At 40.1% G+C, this 23525-nt stretch overlaps 1 protein-coding gene across 1 annotated transcript in view; it reads left to right on the top strand.

Moving 5' to 3' along the window:
• Window positions 1–17882, top strand: part of LOC111152935 (cadherin 11) — a 147550-nt gene extending 129668 nt beyond the window's left edge. The window contains exons 10-13 of the mRNA XM_022511679.1: window positions 3–136; window positions 372–489; window positions 14537–14788; window positions 16561–17882. Of these exons, the coding sequence (XP_022367387.1) occupies window positions 3–136; window positions 372–489; window positions 14537–14788; window positions 16561–17057 (1001 nt within the window). The 3' untranslated portion in view covers window positions 17058–17882. The remainder of the gene's footprint in view (window positions 1–2; window positions 137–371; window positions 490–14536; window positions 14789–16560) is intronic.
• Window positions 17883–23525: the final 5643 nt, after the last annotated feature.

Raw genomic sequence — 23525 nt, 5'->3', positions numbered from 1 at the left:
AGACAACAGGCATCAGGAAGCCAAAGTCCCCGTGGCCATCAGGGTCCTTGACGTCAATGATAACGCTCCCAAGTTTGCCGCCCCTTATGAAGGCTTCATCTGTGAGAGCGATCAGACCAAGCCACTTTCTAACCAGGTAATAATGCTTTCTTTCCTCTCCCCTGGCTATAAACGAGGCACTTGGAAACGGGTTATTCTTGAGAGCTTCTCCTGGAGATACCACCCACTGCCCAAGAGGGCTTCAGAGCCCTACTTCAGCTCTGTAGCTATGTTCTCTTGTTAAACCCAGGTTTCTCGCCAGCCAGGAATTTTTGAATAAACGATGTGGCAATGTCAGCATGATTAATTTATGGGCCACCTTTCTGTTTCAGCCAATTGTTACAATTAGTGCAGACGACAAGGATGACACAGCCAACGGACCAAGATTCATCTTCAGTCTACCCCCTGAAATCATTCACAATCCAAATTTCACTGTCAGAGACAACAGAGGTTCGTACCAAGGTTCCTATGCATTCAGAGAAGTAGAAACGGAGAATGAATGGCTTTTATATGGCAGCGCACAAGTGTTCCCCCTAATCTTAATAATGCCTCTCTGTTGAAGAACAAACAAGAAGTAATAATACCACCTTTATTTTTGAGGCATGTGAGCTCATTTGGTGCATATGAATAAGTGAGTAATTTTATTTTACTCTTTCTGTTGGCTTTTGATATTCATGAAGCAGTGGGAAAACCAACTGGGGAAGCTTACAGGGTCAATATGCAAACAACTTCATTTATCTTTTTTTTAAGAGGTTGATACACCATTGGAGGAAGCATGGCTCTATGAATATTGATATCAAGTAAAGCATTAAAAGAGATTAGTTCAACTTTGTAAGGCGATGTAATCTTAGAGCTGGCCGTCCTTTCCAAGCGTGGTTTTAATGCAGTGTGGTTGGGTACAGAGCTTGAAACCTAAAGTTGGTTGCAGAATTAGGTCACCTGAAGGGCATGAACAAAGCATCGTTTGGCAACCGTAAACATGGCAAAGTTTATTATCATTCCTGCTTCTCCTTTCACCGGCGAGTTTCTAGACTCACAAATTATTTGAAGTAGTTGTTCTTGTTGTATAGGACCAAACTGATTGAGTCTCTTGACAAAGTGGGTAGTGAGCCAGGATCAAAAAATAAGTTTCTCGACTTGGGGCCAGGCTATTTTGGTCTGCAGCTATTCCTGTAAGCCAGTGACAATGCAGGTCTATGGAAATGGAAGACGGATAGGGGTAAAAGGTGGTCCTCCTGAGCACATATGCTTTCATTAGCCACACACTCTCTGTGCACTAGGTTATGGATTGATTGCTTTCCCAGTGACTGAGAGCGGGCTTAGAAGAGCTGAAGTTAACCTCCTAAGTATCATCACTTTTCCCATCACTGTTATCACTATCATAAATCCCAGCAGCTGTGCTCCAGACACCATACCCAGACCCTTCTGACACTCTCTCATCGCATTCTCTCAACACACCGTACGTCAGGGTGATTATTATCCTTCCCACCAGAAGATGAGGAAAAGGAAGCCCAGAGCCATCAAGTAACGTGCAGAGTCAATCAGCCACCTAAGAGTTAGACCTAGAGGTTACAGCCCAAACCACTGGCTCTCCTGGGTGGATTATTAAAGTAAAGGAATTCCCCATGCTGCTTGGAGTTGAGGAGGAGGATCTAACATAACGTTATTATTACTTCTGGACCTCATTTGAACATTTACTTATGGCTTTTTAAAATCAAGCACATATCAAGGGCCACCTGGGTGGCTCAGTCGGTTAAGCATCTACCTTCAGCTCTGGTCATGATCCCAGGGTCTTGCGATCAAGCCCTGCATCAGGCTCCCTGCTCAGTGGGGAGTCTGCTTCTCCCTCTCTCTCTGTCTCCCTCTCCCGTTCCTCTGCTTGTGCTCTCCCTCTCTCAAATAAAGAAAATCTTAAAAAAAAAAATAAATGAAGCACATAGCCAACGAGACTGTGGGATAAACTGTCCTAGGTGCCATGACAGACTTTTCTCTCCTGATGCCTTGCTCTCTGCAGCAGTCATGCTCTTGAGAGCCTGGGTGGGAAGGTAGTTACACAAGAGACCTGTGTTTCCATGGAACCCTATAAAACAACCTGTCCTTCACTTTGTAAATGATTCCTACCGTTTTAAAATAGAAAAGTAAAAAGTAAAGTACTTGGAGTGCTTTAATTTTCTATTTTGTCTAGGGCTTTTCTTTTACTTGTTGGCTTTGGTTGATGGGCACCTGTGAGTGCCTTAAGCACCTTTAAGAGATAACTCTACCCAGCACTGAGATAGATGAATAGTTCTCAACTGCAAGCTCACATTCCTCTCGGGCTACAAGTGTATGATATAGGAATTTCCTTTCATAAAGGTACGTTTCTCCAAAACAGGGAGACCCTGACATGTAGTGGCTATGTAATAAGTGTTTCTGGAGCTGAACTGAAGAAGGTAGCATACATGATGTTTTCATAATACTTTCTACGATATGTGTACACTTCAATGTATGGGAATCCATGCCTCCATTCTCGGAGTTTTCTTAGTCCCCAAACTCTTTTGGGATCCCATGCTAGGTTGACGGATTACTACACTGACATAAGCCTAGGCTTTGTCAGTTTTATGATGAAGAAGACACTTCTTATAAAATATCTCAGCATACATTTAGTTTTATCAACAACGAGGTGATTGACTCATTTGTCTGGAAAACACTGCTGTTCTCACCTGCGTCTTATGCCACCCCCTCTTTTATGGTCTGTCGGCTCATATTTGCGGTCAGCAGGTCAGAAACACCTGACGCAGCAGATGTTTCTGGGTTTTTCACACTGTGCCAGCTTCGCCTCCATCACATGCCGTGTCTTCTTTGTTTTCATGTGTGCAATAATATTTAGCTGCTGTTAACCCTCTGAGAACATTATACGAAGACATATTGTTCTCTAGGGAGTTATAAGTATGTTACTTTGTCACACTTCGGGAATGCCATTGGTATTTTCAAAGAGATTCTATTACCATGGATGAGCCAGCCCAGTACCCACTCCATCTCCCCTGCCTTTTCTTGTAAGAGTCTAATCCTGTGCAGAGCCACCACTTTTGCAGGGAATTGCTACTTTTTAAGAAAAATGACTTTATTAACTATGGCAAACAGTTAATAAAAACTCCCATGTTTAGAGCTATTACAAAACCTTAAAGCAAATACAGTCCTATAATTATCATTTAATAGAGTCTCTTTCTGCTAGCTCCTAGAAGTAATTACATATTGAAGTAATCCAAAAGGAGTAATCACATTCCACATCCTATTAATAGACTACTGAGTTACCAAATTTCTCGGCTGAGACTGTTTTCCATAGAAAACATGAGATAATGGTTTATATCACGCTGAGTAAAAGCATCAGGTTTCTTTCTCCTTGAGTGTTTACTTCCATTATGCCATGTAAATAATCAGGATTGTGTTTGCCTAAACTCAGCATAAGCATTACGGATCTTTAGAAATATGAGGAGGGAAGCCATCTTAATACATCCGAGCCTTCTATTTCGTTTTCCTTTACTCTATTCTGGAGCCCAGTTTAGCAGATGACTCAGGAGGCAGCCAGTGAGTAGAACACTAGATGATTCTTCAACATTTAAGTCCATCTTGGGCTGTTAATATCAAGAATGGTGCTGTTTGGGCACTATTTGGGCACCAGAGCTGACCTGCCCCAGTTTTGAGATGCATTTACTTTGAAAATAGCCTTATGGCATCTCTAAAAACACAAGAAATGTGAAATGGTTGAGAAAAGGGCAAAGAAAAAAAAAATACAAAGAATAACCCTTCCCATCTATCTGGCTCTTCATTAATTTATAAAAACTTTGTCATGACCATTGTTTTACTTCATTCCTCAAATAGCCTCACAAGGTTCAGCATGAATATTTTTATCCCCATTTTCTGGATAAAGAAGGCATATGAGACATCAGGACCTTCAGAGACTTGCCCAAGGTCACACTGCCCATCAGTGAAACAACGAACAAACTTGAGTTCCTGGAGGGTACCATAGGCTGTATACACTATACTATGCATATAAAGCTCATGTCTTTTCTAATTAATGCTTAAAAAAACAAAAAAAAACCTTGTTTACCCTGTAGTCAAATAATAACTATCTTCAGAAGAGGAAAAACCTGAAATTCAATGTACCAATCTAAGGTTCCAAGGGAAAGTGAACAGGGGACATATTGTACTTTGGGTTCAATTTTAATCACAGTCATAATAATTGTAGTAACATATTTGTGAAGAATTTTATGATTTTCTTCTACTACATACTTAATGCATATTCTTTGTAGGAAAGTTAGAAAATACAAAGAAGCAGAAATGTTAATACCAATTATAAAATAACTTGATAATATGCTATTCAGAAATAATCACTGCTAGTTTTTATTTCTGTCCAGGCTTTTTCTTGGCATATATGTATATATGATCTCTAAAAAAGGCCATCATAAAATTCATGTCCACTTTTTCCCACCCAATACGTGATACACATTTACAAGCACCCATACGCTTATGTCAACATCTAAATATCTTCCTAACTTCCACTGTAATGGTGTCTGATCTCAACTGACCATTGTGAAAGTACATTGTTTTCACACAAATATGTGTGTGCCAAATATCTAAGTAGTATTTTAGGATAAATTTCTAGAGTGGAATTATTGGATCAAAAGCCTTTGATACTGAATTGACAAACTGCCCATCAGAAATATGTATACTACCAGAAACATTTATAATACCATGAGTAAAATAGGTGGGGGTCTCATTTCCTCACATTCAAGACAACTCTAGATATTACTACTCTTTTTATATCATTGACAACTTGCTAAGTTGAAATATAGTCACATTTTAAAATGTCAATGCCTTTCATTATTAGTAAACCTGGGATTTTTTTAAAAAAATAAGTATGGATCATTTATTTTCTGTTCTTTTTCTTTTGTAAACTGGCTATTCATGTTCTTTGCCCATTTTTTGAATTTTGAATTATTGCCCAAATTTTGAATTTTGAATTTTTGAATTATATATTCACCAATTTGCAATTGATTTCTAAAGTCTCTTCATCTTCTAATGTTATTAACCTTGGACCTGTCATACCTACTGCATAGACTTTCTCAGTATTTCCATGCCCTTTCAGTTCTGGTTGGCTGTGTTCGTAATTATAGATGATCCACTTTTGGTACTAGGTTTTCTCTGTTTAATACTATCTTTAGCAAGGCTTTCCTCATCCAAAATTGATGTCAGTATTCACCTATATTTTCTTTCTTACACATCTCCCATTTCAACCATTCGTCCATGTGAAATAAATATATAGCCCCCATTTGTGGACCATTACCTAAATATCATTTAAGAAATAATCAGTCATTCCCACCTGCTTCATAACTATCTTTATTATCATCTACCTTACATAGTACACTTGGCCCTTGAACAACACAGGTTTGAATGCATGGGTCCACTTATACATGGATTTTTTTAAGATAAATACAGTACACTACTATAAATGTATTTTCTCTTCCTTATGATTTTAATAATATTTTCTTTTCTCCACCTTACTTTATTGTAGAAAAACAGTATATAATACATGTTATATACAATATATGTGTTAATTGACTGTTAATGTTATCAGTGAGGCTCTGATCAACAGTACGCTATTAGTAGTTAAGTTCTGGGAAGGTGAAAAGTTATAAGCAGATTTTCGACGGCATGGGGGTTGGTACCCGATTCCCCATGTTGTTCAAGGGTCAATCATAATAGATTTTTTTGGAATTTTAATTCTTACAATTCTATTTACTCTAGTGCTGGTATTATAATTTTCTTTACTATTTCATATACATATATGTTAAAACCTGATGGATGCTTTCTCCACATTATTTTCATTTTCTTACTCTTATTACTCTTAAATTTTGGCTTTTTTGCTCCTCCAGATAATTTTCAGAATTGTTTCTCAGGTGCCTGAGAGATATCTTCGTGAATTTTATTGAATTTACCTTAAATTTATGGATTAATTTAAGAACAAAAAATTTTTAAATATTCTTTCCACCCAGAAGCATGATCTGACTTTCTACTGAATCAGTTCTCTTTTTATTGCTATCAGGAAGGTTTTGTAGTTTTCTTCTGTGTATTTCTTATTAAGCTGATGGCTAGTTACTTTATATTTTGGATGCTGTTGTGAAGTCAATTTTTAAGTTATATTTTCTAAGTGAGTATTTTTAGGATAAACTATAGCTATTTTAATTAACTTATTATTGGACATTGTTCTAAAGTGATGTAATTTCTCAACTAATTTTCCTGGATTTTCTAAGGAGACAACTACATAAAAAGGAAATCATGACAATTTGCTCTGTCTTTTTTAACATTTGGTGATTTTTGTTTTTGTTTTTGGTCTATTGGCATAGATTTGCACTTTAAAATATGTTAAGTAACAGCAATAATAATAGCCATTCTTGATTTTACTTGTTACTTAGGAGTTTCTAGAGTTTCACCATTAAGCATAATATTGGTAGTAACATTAAAATTAAGAGTTGTGTTGTGCGGGGTGTGTGTGTGTGTGTGTTAGGAAATTTCCTTTCCATTATTATTTTAATAAAAGAACTAATGTTCAGGGACACCTGGGTGGCTCAGTCAGTTAAGTGTCCAACTTTTAATCTCACTCAGGTCTTGATCTCAGGGTCATGAGATCAAGCCCCACGTTGGGCTCCACACTGGGCATGGGGCCTACTTTAAAACAAAACAAAACAAAACAAAACAAAACCAATGGATATTCAATTTTTATCACAATTTTTGGATTCTAACCAGAGGAGGGAGTATGATTTTGTCCTTTGACCTAATGATTTGTTGAAGTAATTAAATTGAAATATCCTAATATTGAAACCTCATATTTTTAATTTCCAAATCTCTTCTTCCAAACAGTGATCATTTGATAAAATATAGAGGAAGAGCATGGGTCAGCGATTAATGCTTGGTTTTACTCTTTATCACTAGAAGGGGAACAATCCTAACATGAATAGTTGACACATAATTAATCCCGTTGCTGTTTCATTTTTTAAAAATTGTCAATTATTACATCAATCCTAACTCATATACTGAACTGCTGTTTTTAGAGAGGACAGCACCAAATTACTGGAAGGTGGGAACAGTTGGAACACATCCCAGGTTCTGAGAACCCCTGTGTTGCACACTCTCCAATAGGCCATCTCGACTCAAGTTTGAGGCCTCTCAGATCATGGGGTTATGTAGCTCCAGAAACATTGCTTAATCATTTGAGCAACAGAGGACGGTTGCAGGAGCTTACGATAAGTTCTTACTTTAAAACCAACAAAAATACTCAGGATTTTCAAGTCAACAAATTGGCGAGGAGTCCTTTAAACATTATGAAGCAGCTTCCCTATTTTGGTTAAACTTCTTCACCTACCCCTTGATGTTTCTTCCATATTTTGTGTCATTATGACTTCCATTAAAAACCAGGTAATTTCATAGATCTCTGGTTACAGTCTCTTCTTTCCATCTTCCACGATCATGGGAAAATGAGCTGTTTTCATATACTTTAATCTGCCAGGAATGAACTCCTCCTGCTTATTCCTCCTCTTTAAGATCTCCCCATAAATGTTTCACTAAAGCGAAGCTTTGCAGGGTATCCCCAGCCCATCTTGAGTGCTTCCTCTTCTGAGGAAGGAACACCGCATTAGTTTTTCTTCTTTTTCCTTATCTTGCATTCTAAACACTCATTCCCTGTTTGTCTCCCACTAGAACATGAGCTCTGTGGGGGCAGTGTCCCAGCACTTAAAATAGTGGCTTGACCAAATGTAAGGATTAAAATGAAATAACGACTGGGGAAATTGGTGATCGTGCTTCAGAAATTTCAGGGATCCATTATTATTAGAGGAAAAATAACTATATTATGACATAAGCCTCAGGCTTAAAAGGACACCACCTTATAATCCCAGAATGTTCTGAGGAGTCAATAGCCCATAACCCACCTCTTCTTTCCATTCATTATTCATTATCTCACAAAGGTAAACTGGACATCTAGGGCTTGGATTCAGGAAGAGATGACCTTGAAAGGTGCTCATTTTGCACATATATTATCAAAGATGAGCCAAGTTGCAGATCAAATGAGCTCTACTACCTGATGCATTCAGAATTAACTTTGAAGTGCTCAAAAAAATGCAAAAACCAGACCAAAACAACAACAAAAAGTGTGCATGAAAAGCAGATTTGGCTGAGTAAATTGGGACATCCAAGACACATTCACCCCATTAGACCAACTGGCACGTAGCTTTTTTCCTCCCCCACCCGCCTTTTTTTTTTCCTAAGCTTAGAACAATTTTTTTTTTTTTTTTTTTTTGCGCACCCCCAAACATCCCAAAAAGGTTTTTTTGTTTTTTTTTTTTTTTTTTGTTGTTGTTGTTGTTTTGATTTGTTTTGTTTTTTTACTTTTATTATTTAAAGATAGCCAGATAGATTTCTATGGATCTTTTTTTTCTTCCTCTTAATTGCTTCAATATGGAAGATGCTCTATTGGCAGATCAAAATGGCAGATGTCTTTTAATGTGCTGCCATTTTCTCTGTGTAAATAATTATGTTCCTCTTCTGCCTGAATTTCATTGCAGCAGTTTGTCCATTACAACACAGCTTATCTGGGAGCTCGCTCCCTCCCCAGCCCAGCAACAACAAAAAAAGATAGGTCATTTTGGTGGAACAGACATATTCTTTCAGGGTTTCCTCTGGTCGCTGATTTAACTAACTCCTGGGATTTCTCAACGCACGAAAAGACCCTAAATGTTTATATCCCACTGAATTCCTTGGTAGTTTTCCTTGTCTTAAAGCAAGAAATACTTAGGCAATATGTTTTTTTTTTTCCCTCCCCATCACCGAGGAGAGAATTATCCTCATACAAAAATGGAGGAAGTGTTAATTTCAAGGGAAGTGGCTAATTACGACAAAGAAAAATCTATTAATACTGACCAACAGTGCACCCTTAGATATCTCATACATTCATACACATGGTTATTTCTATGATGTTATTTATTATAATTCATGTTTTGCTGATCCCTCAGTATCAAAGATGTTAATTCAAGGATCGTGATGATCTCCTTTTAGTGTACAGCTCCTTAATTCAGTTGCAAGACATTATAGCCATCAGAGTCTTGGGTCAGACAATTTTCTTCATTAATATGTATACACAAGTTATTAAGGTCATCTTTGAGCATAAGTAATACCAAAAATATAGATGCTACAAACTTGGCAAGTTTTATTTGAAATTTCTATTATTTCAGCCCCTGAGATTGAAGATGGCAAAGATGGCATCAACAATTTCAATTAAGTTTTAAATAATCACAAATCTAAATGAGTGTAAAAAAATCTAAATCACTAGGAGCACCTGGCTGGCTCAGTTGTTAGAGCATGTGACTTTCGATCTTGGGGTTGTGACTTCAAGTCCCACACTTGGGGCAGAGTTTACTTAAAAAAAATTAAATCTAAATAATTAAAATTTCCAGTGATGTCTTTTGGAATTGTGTAGCATATATACTTCTAAAAGTATTAAAGCATAAAACTCCATTGAGACTTCTGACACACATACTATGTATATACATATATATATGTATATATACAGATATAGATATATATCCACTTGTATCTCACATGCATGGATATATTTTTTTCCATTATCCTGATAGAGCTATTGCCACATTTCTAGGGAAAATGGAGAGGGCCCAGAGGAACGTAATCAAATAATGATTATTCTGCTAGCGACTGCATAACTGTCTTCAAGTATGTGGGAACTATTTAAGTGGTAGATAGACCTACTTTGTCTCAGGTGTGAGCAGTAAGGGCACAGTAGGTAGATCTGGGTCAGAAATGAACAAAATAAGAGCAAGGTTTAGCTTTAATTCTCCAGATGTTTAACAGTCTCCATCTGATCAGGTTGAAAAATGGCAGAAGGACAAAGGAAACAGAGTGGCCAAATCAGGGCATCTTAAGAGCTTTAGTGAAGTAACTTGGGGACGGATTCCCTCACCTTAGGTCAAACCTTTCTCCTGACACCATGGTGAGACCACAATGTACTAAGCCTTTGCTGTAGTGGTTTCTCTTTTTCAAATTTTTAACATCAGGGTCTATGCCTGTATGATGCCCATTTTGCAAAATCTTGTTATCAGCCAAAAAACAGTATTTCCAGTGTCAGAGAAAAACAACAACAAACCACTGCTTTCAGCATGGGGAAGATGGCACCCAGTGTAGTCTATTAATTGAGGACTGGTTACCCATCATAATTTCCCTTTTTAATGTCAGTTGTATGTGTACCTCCAATGGGCTACATCATCATCATAATCCTATGTTTGCATCCCCACACTGGTACCATGGAGACCATCATTATCAGGTACCTTTACATTTTGTTGGTGTAATAACAAAGTATGTAGGTAAAAACAGCATGTGGTTAGAGAGTCCAGGTTATAGACATGGAAATTTGAAATCTGAATTTATTTTCCATTAATAGAGACACTACAATTTGTGCATGACATATACTAGTAATGAATGACCCCATTTGCAAGGTTTTGCCTAAGTGGGGGGAAAATGAAACTGGTTGCATGTCTGTGGCCAAGGATGGGAACACTGGGAGTCAGGATGAAATAGCGAGGTGCTTAAAAAACGTTTTCTTACCATGGGAAATACCGTGCCCAGGACTGAAAAGCGTGAACTGTGTTCTTACCTCTGGATGATGAGCCCTTCTGCGGAGGCGGTTGCCTTCCAAGCTGCGATGACATTTCCAGGAATTCACTTTCCTCTCTCTGCCAATAGGTTTCTCTTCCTCATTAGTTTATTGCTGAAAGAGGATCGCTTCCAGGAAAGAATTAATATTTACTGAGCATCTCCAACGGTCTGGTCTGTCGCTGTGCTGAGTACCTTTATGAATGGAATCATTTTAACATTTCAAATGATTAGTTTCCTGGGTGAGAATGGAGAAACAGGACATTTACTTAATAAGACTAAAATCAGGCAATTAATATGTAGACGACTCAAGATTCAAACCCAGGCCTGTCTGACCCCAAATACTGAGAGATTTGCTCTTTGGATGTTTTAGAAAGGAGAAGGATCTGCGAAATCTCTTGCTGGACATTTAAACATTGAGAACAAATGCCTTATTCTCTTCATCGTGGGAGCCATGGTGACAGTTTGACACTCCCCTGAAAATGTGTCCACTTGGAACCTGTTTTTACCCATGGGCCACCCTAAACCTGAGGAATGTGTATGTCCAAAGTAAGGGGACCCTCTCAAAAACAGATAGGCAGTGCTTGCTAATTTAGATGACAGAAAGTCTGTAGTCAAATTTAGGATGCACAACTGATTTCCAGAATAGCGGTTCTTGTTATTACAGCTAGTTAGTTTGTTTTTCAATTTGTTTTTCTAGATGCGTCTTCAATGAAGTTCCTGGCTTTTTTGGTTAGTAGATCAGTGATCAGAATGGACCACAAAAAAGACCATCACAGGATGGAGCACTGACTCCTCTAAAATGCCCCCCCCCCCCCCCCAAAAAAAAGCTCAGTCTCCCCTTGGTACTTAGCCATTTGGATCTAGAGGGGAAATACTTTACTCATTCAAACAGTATTGACCACCGAAGTGCCAAGCCGGGCTGGTTAGTCACGTTTCTAGCCTACACATCTGTCTACCGTTCTCTAGTTCACCAGCTCTGGAGGATGTCAGTACTGGGTGTAAAGTTTTCTGGTAGAAGGATTTCTGTGAGCCCTGGGAGAACCATGACTTTTATTATGTTATTTGATTCCTGGGAGGTACGCTTGATATCAACCAGTGTCCTCATTTTAAAGATGAACAAGTGAGGCTCTAGATAGGAGAAATGACTCATTTTAAAGCATGCAGTTAGTGTATGCCCAAGAAGAGACACTCAGTCCATTTCTTTCCCACCTTTTAAATTCATCTTAAAATCCATATGTGAAACATGTTTGGCTAGAGGAACTTTTTAAAAAATTCTCAAGATTCTACAGGTCTGTTGCTCAGAGACTGTAAATGGTTCGTTCATCTGGGTACTCCGATGAGCTCTTCTGTAATAGTTTGAATGTGTCTGAGGGGACTCGCTTGTTTGGAATATGAGACATCCTGCATTCAGAGCTTGTGTCCTGCTCAGATCCACGTTTCAGTTACTGTCATGTGTAAGCCGGTGTGCTGTGATCTGCGGGTCCAGTTTTTTGTGGATGGCACACTGAAGAATAGATTTGAATTTGTGCCTTCTACATGTTTACAGAAACAAAATGGTCAGTTTACATGTCCTCCAACCCAACACCCTGGGTAACAGGGTGTGACCCAATAGATAAACTAAATAAATGATCCATTGGGGATCATATCAGAGAAGTGTATTTGACCAAGCTATTTAAGTAATTCGCTCTTCCTCTTTGATTTTTAATTTTCACTTTTATTCATAGTGACATTAGTGACATCTCATATCATTAAAGTGGGAAAGATATTGTCACTTATAATTTATGACAGTCTTATCTGAACTCAAAAAATGTATGAGATGGGAAAAATAACATATTTTGAAATAATTTATTATAGATATGTAATTTTTTTAATAATCCATAGGCATAAAACAATGGTATAGGCTGGAATAGGAGAGAACAGTCAGGAAACTGAATTTTCAGTTAACAGTCTCTTTGGCCATTTTATTTATCTGTTTTCATGACTTTCCATAGTACATATAATTTTTTCCAGTGACAAGAACAATATATGTCAGTCATACAATATTCAGAAAATGCAGAAATGAGGGCTAGACATTCAGCCTTGTTTTTTGTTTTTCTGTTTTTTTGTTTTTTGTTTTTTGTTTTTTGAGGTGTTGGCAATGAAGGGCAGGGAATCTGTCATTATACAGCTTGTCAAAGACCAGTGCATACATACAGCTTACCTTCTGCAGTAATCAGAGTATCTGCTCATCCCTAAATCAGACTGAATCTACCTTTTATATTTAATATATTTTATCTGACAGAAAATGCATTACATTTCCCTTCACCTAAAATGTATCAATTTAATTTAGAGATTCTAAGATATTTCTTCCTATGACAAGAGCTAATTCAGAGTACTGTCAGTCCATTCAAAACCTGATAGCTATTGGGCAATCATGTTGGTCATAACATTCATATTGCTGTAAGTTACTGATTGTAATCACAAACAGAGGCAAACCATACTGAGGATCTCTGGGGGTGGGTGTGTGTGTGTGTGTAATTGGATAGAACATACTCAAAACTTCACCTGTTACGTAATTTTCCCCCAGAGCATATAGCCTGGGAAGAAATACTGTTGGTTGGTACAGATCTTCAGAAAACATGTTGATGAAGTAGTTGGGGGGCTTACGTGACAAAAGATTGAGAAATATATGGAAAGCAACATCTGGAATTTTGGTTAAATCTTTCCCAGAATACAATTAAGCCATTGTTCAAAAAATATTTATTGAATGTCTACTGCGTGTCCAAACTAGAGAGATTGAGATGAATTCTCTACCCTCCGAAATCCACATTCCAGGTGAGGTCAAAGTGGGTATTTCAACAGGAGATGATGGGAGAGGTCTAGAAAGGCCTCCCTGATGTGATAGCTTTTGGGTTCAATTTTGAGGCTTGAGGAATTTACCTGTCATGCCATGAGGAAGAGCTTCCTGGTGCCATAGGGCAGTAGCTAGAAAGGCATGTGCAAAGTGTGGTATGCCTGGGAAGCAGAAGAAAGTTCTCCTGTCAGGCTGAACTGGGACATGTGGAACAGATGGGATGTGACCCTGAAGGCACCATGAAGTCTTCAGATGAAGGAAAAATCTAGTGATTCGCTGTGTAGAGGTGGGTGGTGTTGTGTGGACCACAGAGAGAACTTGGAATTATTCTGGGCAGGAGGCACGACATGTTTAACCAGGTGGTGGATGGTGCTTGAATTTCAAAGAAACTATAAATCTGTTACCGGTTTTATAAAATATTTTCTCTTTAAAGATAAATATTTTCCTTTAGGGCTCGCAAGTGGGTTTACAGTTTGGGCAAGGTTTGAGTGTGGACTGGAAATCTCTTAAACACACACACACAGAAACTGGCCAAAGGTTTGTCATGAAGTAGGAAAGCACAACCATGAAAAAGATTTTTTTCTGTTTGTTTTTTTCTCACTGTCATTTATATATTTAATTATCTGCCATACTCACATAGGGTATGTGGTCCAAGCCCACACTTCACTGTGGTATCTGATGAAGGCGACACCCAAACAGAAAACAGTGTGGTGAGCTTCCCAGTGGGGGCCTTTGTATCTACGAAATAAAAAAGAGCCAATTTGTAAACTTGGTTCCAAAATACGGAGACACTATTCTGCAATGTCAGATGACTGTGGCTTCCACAGATACGTAGATTAAAGATTCTCGTTGTTGACCTTGGTGACCAGAAAGAGCACCCCCCTCCTCTCCCAAGCCAAATGCACAGATATTCATGCCATGATTCCGGGGCCCCGCTCTGAGAGGAAATGTCTGCTCTCCCAACAGACAACACCGCAGGGGTGTACGCCCGGCGCGGAGGCTTCAGTCGGCAGAAGCAGGATCTATACCTCCTGCCCATCGTGATCAGCGATGGTGGAATCCCGCCCATGAGTAGCACCAACACCCTCACCATCAAGGTGTGCGGGTGTGACGTGCATGGCGCGCTGCTCTCCTGCAATGCCGAGGCCTACATCCTGAACGCCGGCCTGAGCACGGGGGCGCTGATCGCCATCCTTGCCTGCATCGTCATTCTCCTGGGTAAGGGGGCTCCGCTGGCACCTGTGGGAAGGGTTTGGCAATCAGATGCCCATCCTTGAAACGTGTATTTCTGGAGTGCGGGCTGGTTATGCTGGATATGCCGTATCCCGTGGCTACAGCTGGGGACAAGGCAAAGGTGGGGCCTGCTCTGGTGCACTTTATGGTACGGGAGCGACAGGGAGGAGATGGGGTGAGCATTCTGAGCAGAGTCGGGGGACGCTTATGATGAGCACATTGCCGACGTCACAGGACTGCGGAGCAGCAGCCATCTGGGGGTGTTGCAGGGGGACATCTGACAAGGTTTTGCAAAAAGGAAATTAGGCAGAGGGCGGGTTTTTGAGCAATAGTTTGCCTTAGAAGAGGAAAGAGAAGAGTTAGGAACAGAAGAAATAATCATGAGGCCAAAGACATGGCATGAAGGACTCAAGGAACTGGATGAAGGTTGGCCTGGCCAGGCTGGAACTTGACTCCTCCTCTCATTAGCAAAGGCAATGTCTGGTTGCGAGCCTCGGCTTATGGGGACCCCTAGGCGGCTTTTCCTACACTGAACATCTCATCTCTGTAAGAATGGCAGTGTGCTCATGCTGGTAACGCTTACCATGCTGGGCTTCAGGAAGAGATCATGTAGGAGAAAAATCAGCTTCCAAACCAAGGATTTCTGGGTTTGAAATTTCAAATTCATGCTTGTCCCATGATGTCTGGTTCTCCATTGAATGAGTTGGGAGAGCACCCAGCTGCAAAGGGAAGAGCCAGTGAGTTTAGGTCAACCAAGAGTTCTTGAGAATTATCTGGGTACCAGGGCACTGTGTCCAGCCCTGGAGGAGAAAGGGAGCTCTCATTCTTGCATTTCCCAGTGATGGTGGACCCAGAGGGGCTCTCAGACCCCTTGCCAGGTTCAGGCACAAACGTTTTCTTTAGTCTAGACAAAGTAAAGTGCGGGAGAGGTTTCTCATGGAATATTGTAGAAGCCTCTTGTGGGGAGATGGAGGATGAAGATTTAAGCAGTGTCTCAGCTTTCCTTTAAGTGCGGTTCTGCCCACTCATCCTAGGTTGCCTGAGTGTCCTGGAATCACCTCTCTCAAGGGGGAGATAGAGCTGCTTCTTCTGGGGTTCAGCGGATGCTACTTTCCTGTGTTTAAATAAATAGAGGAGATTTGTCTCCTGGGGGTCATTATAAACTTCCCTTCTTCTCTACAGTGGTTTGAAGAGAATCCAACCACAGTTATGATAAAATTTCTTGCTGAGGTAGAGTAGGATCACTGCTCCTCCCCCACCTCCTCCAAACCCCCAGCCCTTTGGGCAGGGAGGAGCATCCCTTCCCAGGGAAAGGTAGGACCTCAGGTCTCGGAACACCCTAATTCGTAAGTTTGGAGAAACAGCTGTCTTCCCTTGGAAAAAGAAACCAACATAAGCCATTTTTAAGAGGCTGCAAACCAGTCTATTTAGAATCTTCCTAATTCTTGGAAGGATGGCTTCCAAATAATGTCAGATTCATTTGTAAAAAGCTCAAAATAGTTCCACCTTGCCAGCTTGTTTGGATATCGTATTTTCCTGGCAGCGTTTTGCAGAGGAAGAGCCAGGTGCAGGGCGGTTTTACACATCTTTGGGGATTCCAGGTAACACTCTCATTTCGTAGACTTGCAGACTGGTACCTGTTCTGAGCATGTGCATACCATGCCTTACGGTAAGCAGAGTCCTCCTCGGCAACGGTGGGAGGAAATCAAGGAATACTGGGCTTAACCTGTGCTCACTTTCTTGTGCTTTCCTTGTAGTCATCGTAGTGTTGTTTGTGACCCTGAGAAGGCAAAAGAAAGAGCCACTCATCGTCTTTGAGGAAGAAGATGTCCGTGAGAACATCATTACCTACGATGACGAAGGAGGTGGGGAAGAAGACACGGAAGCCTTTGACATCGCCACCCTCCAGAATCCAGACGGGATCAATGGATTTATCCCTCGCAAAGACATAAAACCCGAGTATCAGTACATGCCTAGACCTGGGCTCCGGCCAGCACCCAACAGCGTGGACGTCGATGACTTCATCAACACGAGAATCCAGGAGGCAGATAACGACCCGACTGCCCCTCCTTATGATTCCATCCAAATCTATGGTTATGAAGGCAGGGGCTCGGTGGCTGGGTCCCTCAGCTCCTTAGAATCTGCCACCACAGATTCAGACTTGGACTATGACTACCTACAGAACTGGGGACCTCGTTTTAAGAAACTAGCAGACTTGTACGGTTCCAAAGACACTTTTGATGACGACTCTTAACAATAATGATTCAAATTTGGCCTTAAGAACTGTGTCTGGCGTTCTGAAGAATCTAGAAGATATGTAAACAGGTATTTTTTTAAATCAAGGAAAGGCTCATTTAAAACAAGCAAAGTTTTACAGAGAGGATACGTTTAATAAAACTGCAAGGACATCAAAGTGGTAAATACTGTGAAGTACCTTTTCTTGCAAAAAGGCAAATATTGAAGTTGTTTATCAACTTCTCTAAAGAAAACCACTTGGCGTACAAAATATTTAAGTGAAGGAGAAGTCTAACGTGAACTTACAATGAAGGGAAATTGTTTATGTGTTATGAACATCTAAGTCTTTCTTTCTTTTTTTTTTTTTACTTGTCAAAGAAGCTTCCACAAAATTAGAAAGGACAACAGTTCTGAGCTGTAATTTCGCCTTAAACTATGGACACTCTATATGTAGTGCATTTTTAAACTTGAAATATATAATATTCAGCCAGCTTAAACCCATACAATGTATGTACAATACAATGTACAATTATGTCTCTTGAGCATCAATCTTGTTACTGCTGATTCTTGTAAATCTTTTTGCTTCTACTTTCATCTTAAACTAATACGTGCCAGATATAACTGTCTTGTTTCAGTGAGAGGCTCCCTATTTCTATGCCATTTTTAATGTATCTATTTGTACAATTTTAAAGTTCTTATTTTAGTATACATACAAATATCAGTATTCTGACATGTAAGAAATGTTACGGCATCACACTTATATTTTATGAACATTGTACTGTTGCTTTAATATGAGCTTCAATATAAGAAGCAACCTTTGAAATAAAAACAGATTCTTTTTTAATTCTGGGTTTCATTCTTAACATTGAAAAATTTAAGTATTTCTAATGACCCATTTATATTTCTAATTTAAGATAATTGTGATCTTTTCATAACCCTATTTATGAGCTGTTGTAGTCTGCTGCTTTTATGGTTTATTTAAAATCAAATCTGTTTTGCAAATGTTTTTTTTTTTTTTTTTTTTTTCCAGACGAGATTCTGTAATACCGTGTAAAGCTTTCTTGTACATTCTCACTGTTAGCTTCCTGGCTTTCCTCCACATACATCTTCTGAAAAAGAAGGATGCTAAAGATCTAGGTCAGTCTCTGATTTTGCAATACTTGGTATATAATAGGCGTTTATCTTGCATATCAGTAATTCAGTGGCTGTAAGAGATGAATCCATGAATTTGGGACCGAACTGATTGTAACTCAAAACTTCCAAGATACAGGTTTTATGCCCCACACTGAGCATTTGGTAGCTGAGGGAGTGAAGAGTCAAAAATATAAATCCAGTCAGACATCTGATGTTATTCTATTTTTCCCTACTTTGATTTTGCCAGGCTATGAAAATGACTCTGACACTTGAAACTGCTTATTTTTTTCTCCTATGAATGTAACTTGTCATAAAATAATGTGGCATTTTAAATTTTGATAAAAAAAAAAAGAGCAATTCATATCCAAATCTTTATTTTAAAATATGCTTTGGGCAATCAGCTCAGAACGAAGGCAGGGACCATGGTGGATTCTGAAGGTCAGTTCCAGTTTGCCTACTATCTCCGGAAGTCCCATCTAGCTGCCTGGGAACGGGACTTCCACGAAAGACATTTCACCTGTTCAGCTGGGCCAAAGGTCAAAATGTAGCAATACTCGGGGAAAGATCACACAAAGTCATGCTACAAGTGTTCTCCCTCTTTCCCCTAGACACAGGGCACATGCTTTCTCCTGGATTGCAGACAATTTTTAGATTTATCTCTCTCTCTTTTTTTTAAACTTTATTGTGAAAGTTTGTTTCAAGCATTTCCTAATATCCTGCTACATCCTATTTTTTATGACTCAGTGAAAATACATAAAAAGAGAAATGTTTTTATGAAGTGCTCACTTTCATTTTCCTTTGCATTTAAATCAAACTGTCTGAACCCTTCAGTGGAATAAATTCTGTGGACAATGTCACTTTGGAATCTTTCATTTCAATGAAGGATTGCACATTCTCAATACTTTCGTAATTGCAGGTTTTGTTCATTTTTTATAGTTTTTGTAACCCAAAGAATATTTTGCTAGATTTGCACAGATCTCCAATTGAATTTGAAATAAAGAAATAATTCAGAAGGAATATGAATAGCACTTAAACAAGAATACAGCTGTAAGTAACCCCGTCACCACGGATGATCCTTTTTGTCTAGGAATGTATTTAGATTAGATTTGACAACTACGTTTTTACATTTTTATGTTTAAGTTAAAAAAAAAAAAAGGTTGTCTAATTTTCAACAGTTAAAAAACTTGTTTTCCTTTTTTTTTTCCTTTTTATCTTCTCTTTTTTACTTTAAGCCTCTATTGTTTGTAGAACCCTCTTAGAAGCTTGGAAATAAAATGTCTTTCCCGACTAGTGGAGTCCTCTTTCATTTGGAACATATTGCCTTAAAAGTAATCTTCATTTAAGTGGTTCTTCCTTATTTCGATAGGGAGTAATTACTGCTTTATGACATCGATTCAGCGAAAGAAGAAACACTGCTCTGTTCTTCTTGTCCTTGAGCAGTGGTTTTTGTTTACATTCATCATCCATCCATCCATTCATTCAAACATACATATCTTACTTGGTAGACCCCACGAGTGACTTTGGGATGCCCAAAGAATTTTGCTACTTTCCTTGATACCTTTTGGTCTTCCCAACCCTGCTCCAAAGTATCTATCCTGTTGTCTTGTAGTCACCTATGCATCTCTGCACCCACCCACCTTCCCAGACAGTGCAACAGGACACCTTCTCTCCCTGAAGGCTGCGAGAACAAAATACATAAGAGATACAATGGGAGATGGTAAGATGCTGAGGAGGGTAGGTCAGTTGCAGCAGTTTTGGACAGATCTTGCATTTAGCCAAATTATATCTCATAGGCCAGTGTCCTGGGGATGGTGGAGAGGATGAGAGACAGATGATCTACATGGCTTGGAGAAACTGACTAATGATATACATTCACCATGCCCAGAGAGTATCACTCTGCACAGCAGGTGGGATCTGGTCCAAAATATTTTCAGTTGTTCCCAGGTAATTGTGAGTATAATTCACCTCTTTTTGAGAGCCTCTGCAGGATAATGGTGGCAAGCAGAAAGTAGGAGGTGAATTGGGATCTCTGAGCACAGGAGTGGTCAAATCTATGTGGCAGGCAGTATGGGGGACAGATTAGGAACATTTATACCTACAGGTAGTCCAAGAGGGTTTTTATGAAAGCTAAGATATAATGAGGGCTTAAAATAATTCAGTAAATAGGAGATGGAAAAGAGGTGAGGCTTCTGCACTTCTGCACTATCATTAGCCTGGTCTAGACCATCCTCACCTCTGACCCAGAAGGACTAAGAAGCCATTCTTTCTGACTTCCGGCTTCTCCACAAAGAAGCCAGAAGGATACTAACATACAAGTCAGATCACATGAGTCCATAACCAAAACCTCTTCACTGGCTTCCCACTGTCTTTGAATAAATTCCAATTCCTGTACTCTGTTGCTTTACATAACTGGGACCTGCAAACCTGTCCAACTTTATCTCCTCCAATTTTCCTTCCAGTGCACTGTGCTCCAACCACACTGGCTATCCATCAGTTCCTCGTACAGCCCAAACGGGCCCCCTTTCCAAGCAAAGTAGGCCACACTTTGTTGGTTTCCTTTGTATCAACTGCAACTCTTTCAACTTAGTTACCACCTTTTCCTGTGTGTGTGGATCTGACTATCACCACAGAGTGTAAGCTCCAAGGGGGCAGGGATCATGCTTTCTTACCACATGACAAGTTCTTTGCATGGTGCCTGAAAGACCATAGGTATGCAAGCAATATTTCCTGAATGGATGACGGCACATCAATAAGGCAGATTATCTAGATGTGAGGGTTGATTGGAGAATGCCAGTATGATTTTAAGTTTCTTTATCTGAGAAATGGAGTAAATGGTGATCTTGGTGTCTGTGGTAATGAATCCAAGAGGAGAAGTGGGTTTGTGGGAAAAAAGTTGAATTAAGTTTGGGCTGGACTTGTAAACTGGAGGTGCTTGTATGACAGATAGGACTGTCAAATACGTCATCAGAAATTAGGATTTGCTGCTAGCTCCCTACACAGGTGGGTTGGGCATGTAGAGTAGAAGTCATCAGAGGGCCCTGAAAGTCTCTGGAGTGACCATGTTTCTAACTGGGGTTCACTATTCTCTGCCCACTGAAAGGCGTATTTCAATGATGAAGTCAGTCAGTCCCTCTGGGGCGGGCAAGTGATGCTCACTTTAGTTTTAATAATATGGATAATTAGTAAGCATAAACCTTACCCATGTATGTCAAATGCTTTGAAAAATAAGAAGGGCACATTAATTAATTCGATAATTCTTTTCTTCAATTAGTGAGGCTTTTTTGAGCTCTTACTGTGTGGGAGAGCACATACTAGACGTGAAAAACCAATCTCATTCCTGTGAGAAGGCAAAGTATGGACTATATTGGCAGAGATGGTGAATGAGAGGCTAAGTGTCTCTCCCAAGCATCACAGGAAGTGGTTGTCAAACTGGATGGGAATGGTTCCCATTTCCTCCACCTCAGTCCAGCAGTTTATCCTTTAAACTTAGATTAAAGAGCCAACAACGACATTATTCTTCATCATCAATGATGGGGCTAAGATAGTGGCAGTAAAGATGGGATGCACACTTCCTCCCCCCATGGGTTTGGCTTCTTACTTTGAACAGCCGTTGGCTACAGAGCTAGACAACAGGATCTAGTCAGACCTCTCATTGCCTAACCCGCCTTCTGGATCCAAACCAATAGATGGGACAAGACCACGCATTGTTTCAGCTGGGTTCTGCATGTTTCTATAATGCGAATGTTGAAAATCAAATATATATATATGTTAAAAAAATGATTAGGCATTTTATAGCTGTTTGTATTATGCTCCACACAGAAATTTGATATTTTATCCTATGGAATTAAAATTGCGTGTTTTTTGGTTTTTTAAAATTAATGTCAGGAGTCTTCATCAGGTCCCAATGGCAGTAAGAATTGAATTTTTAATCTTGCAGACTAACTCAACTAATCAGTTTTTTAATGATCACAGGCTACCATCTCCAAAGGGACTTCTTTCTTTATTTTAGGTGTCCATACATTTTAAACATGATTTTCTAGTTCTTTGTCACTTTAATCAACTAATTAACACTACTTGGTTAACTGTCACAGGCTCACAGAGGCAATGCTCCCCTCACACCGCTCAGAGCTCGAATCTTTAGCTCTACAGTGAAAGCAACATACCTCTTGTTGGGTGTGGCATTCAATACAGGCCTGTGCATAAAATGGCTCCAACTCTGACTAGCTGTGTGACTTGAGACAGGCATCTTGACCTCTCTGATCTTCATTTTCCACAAATATGCAATGCAAATAATTTCCACATTGCCAAGTTGTGGCAAAGGATCAATGAACTCCTGTTTCTAGAGCCACTACCAGTTCCTAGAACAGGGGAAAAATAATAGAAGGAAGTGATTTTAATTTTAGTGTCCACATATCTTTTCCCTGTTCCAGATTTCAGGATAAAGTAAGGGAAGAATTTACCAGCTCCTACTTCCCACTTCCTCTTAAAAATCAATTTACTGGGGGGAAGTCAAGATGGCGGTGAAGTAGCAGGCTGAGACTACTTCAGGTAGCGGGAGATCAGCTAGATAGCCTATCTAAAGATTGCAAACACCTACAAATCCAACGGGAGATCGAAGAGAAGAAGAACAGCAATTCTACAGAAAATCAACCACTTTCTGAAAGGTAGGACTGGCGGAGAAGTGAATCCAAAGCGACGGGAAGATAGACCGCGGGGGGAGGGGTCGGCTCCCGGCCAGCGGCGGAGCAACGGAGCACAAAATCGGGACTTTTAAAAGTCTGTTCCGCTGAGGGACATCGCTCCAGAGGCTTAACCGGGGTGAAGCCCACGCAGGGTCAGCGTGGCCTCAGGTCCCGCAGGGTCACAGAAGGATCGGGGGTGTCTGAGTGTCGCAGAGCTTATAGGCATTAGAACAGGGAAGCCAGCTACAGAGACAGAGCCGAGGAGTGAGCTCTAAGCTCGGGGTTACCTTGAACCGGTCGCAGGCTCGGTCAGCTCGGAGCGCGGCCGGAGGGCAGAGTGACGGGAGTAATTGAGTGCTGTTCTCTGAGGGCGCACTGAGGAGTGGGGCCCCAGGCTCTCGGCTCCTCCGGGCGGGAGACCGGGAGGCCGCCATCTTAATTCCTGCCCTCCGGAACTCTACGGAAAGCGCTCAGGGAACAAAAGCTCCCGAAAGCAAACCCGAGCAGATTACTCAGCCCGGCCCCTGGTAAGGGCGGTGCAACTCCGCCTGGGGCAAAGACACTTGAGAATCACTACAACAGGCACCTCCCCGAGAAGATCAAGAAGAAACCCAGCGAGGCCCAAGTTCACCTACCAAGGAGTGCAGTTTCAATACCGAGGAGAGCAGCGG

This window comes from Enhydra lutris, unplaced genomic scaffold, assembly GCF_002288905.1.
Source record: "Enhydra lutris kenyoni isolate GAN:26980312 unplaced genomic scaffold, ASM228890v2 scaffoldscaffold30, whole genome shotgun sequence".
NCBI classification, from domain to species: Eukaryota; Metazoa; Chordata; class Mammalia; order Carnivora; family Mustelidae; genus Enhydra; species Enhydra lutris.
Note: the sequence above shows the minus strand (reverse complement) of the source record. Positions and strands in the feature narration are given on the sequence as shown.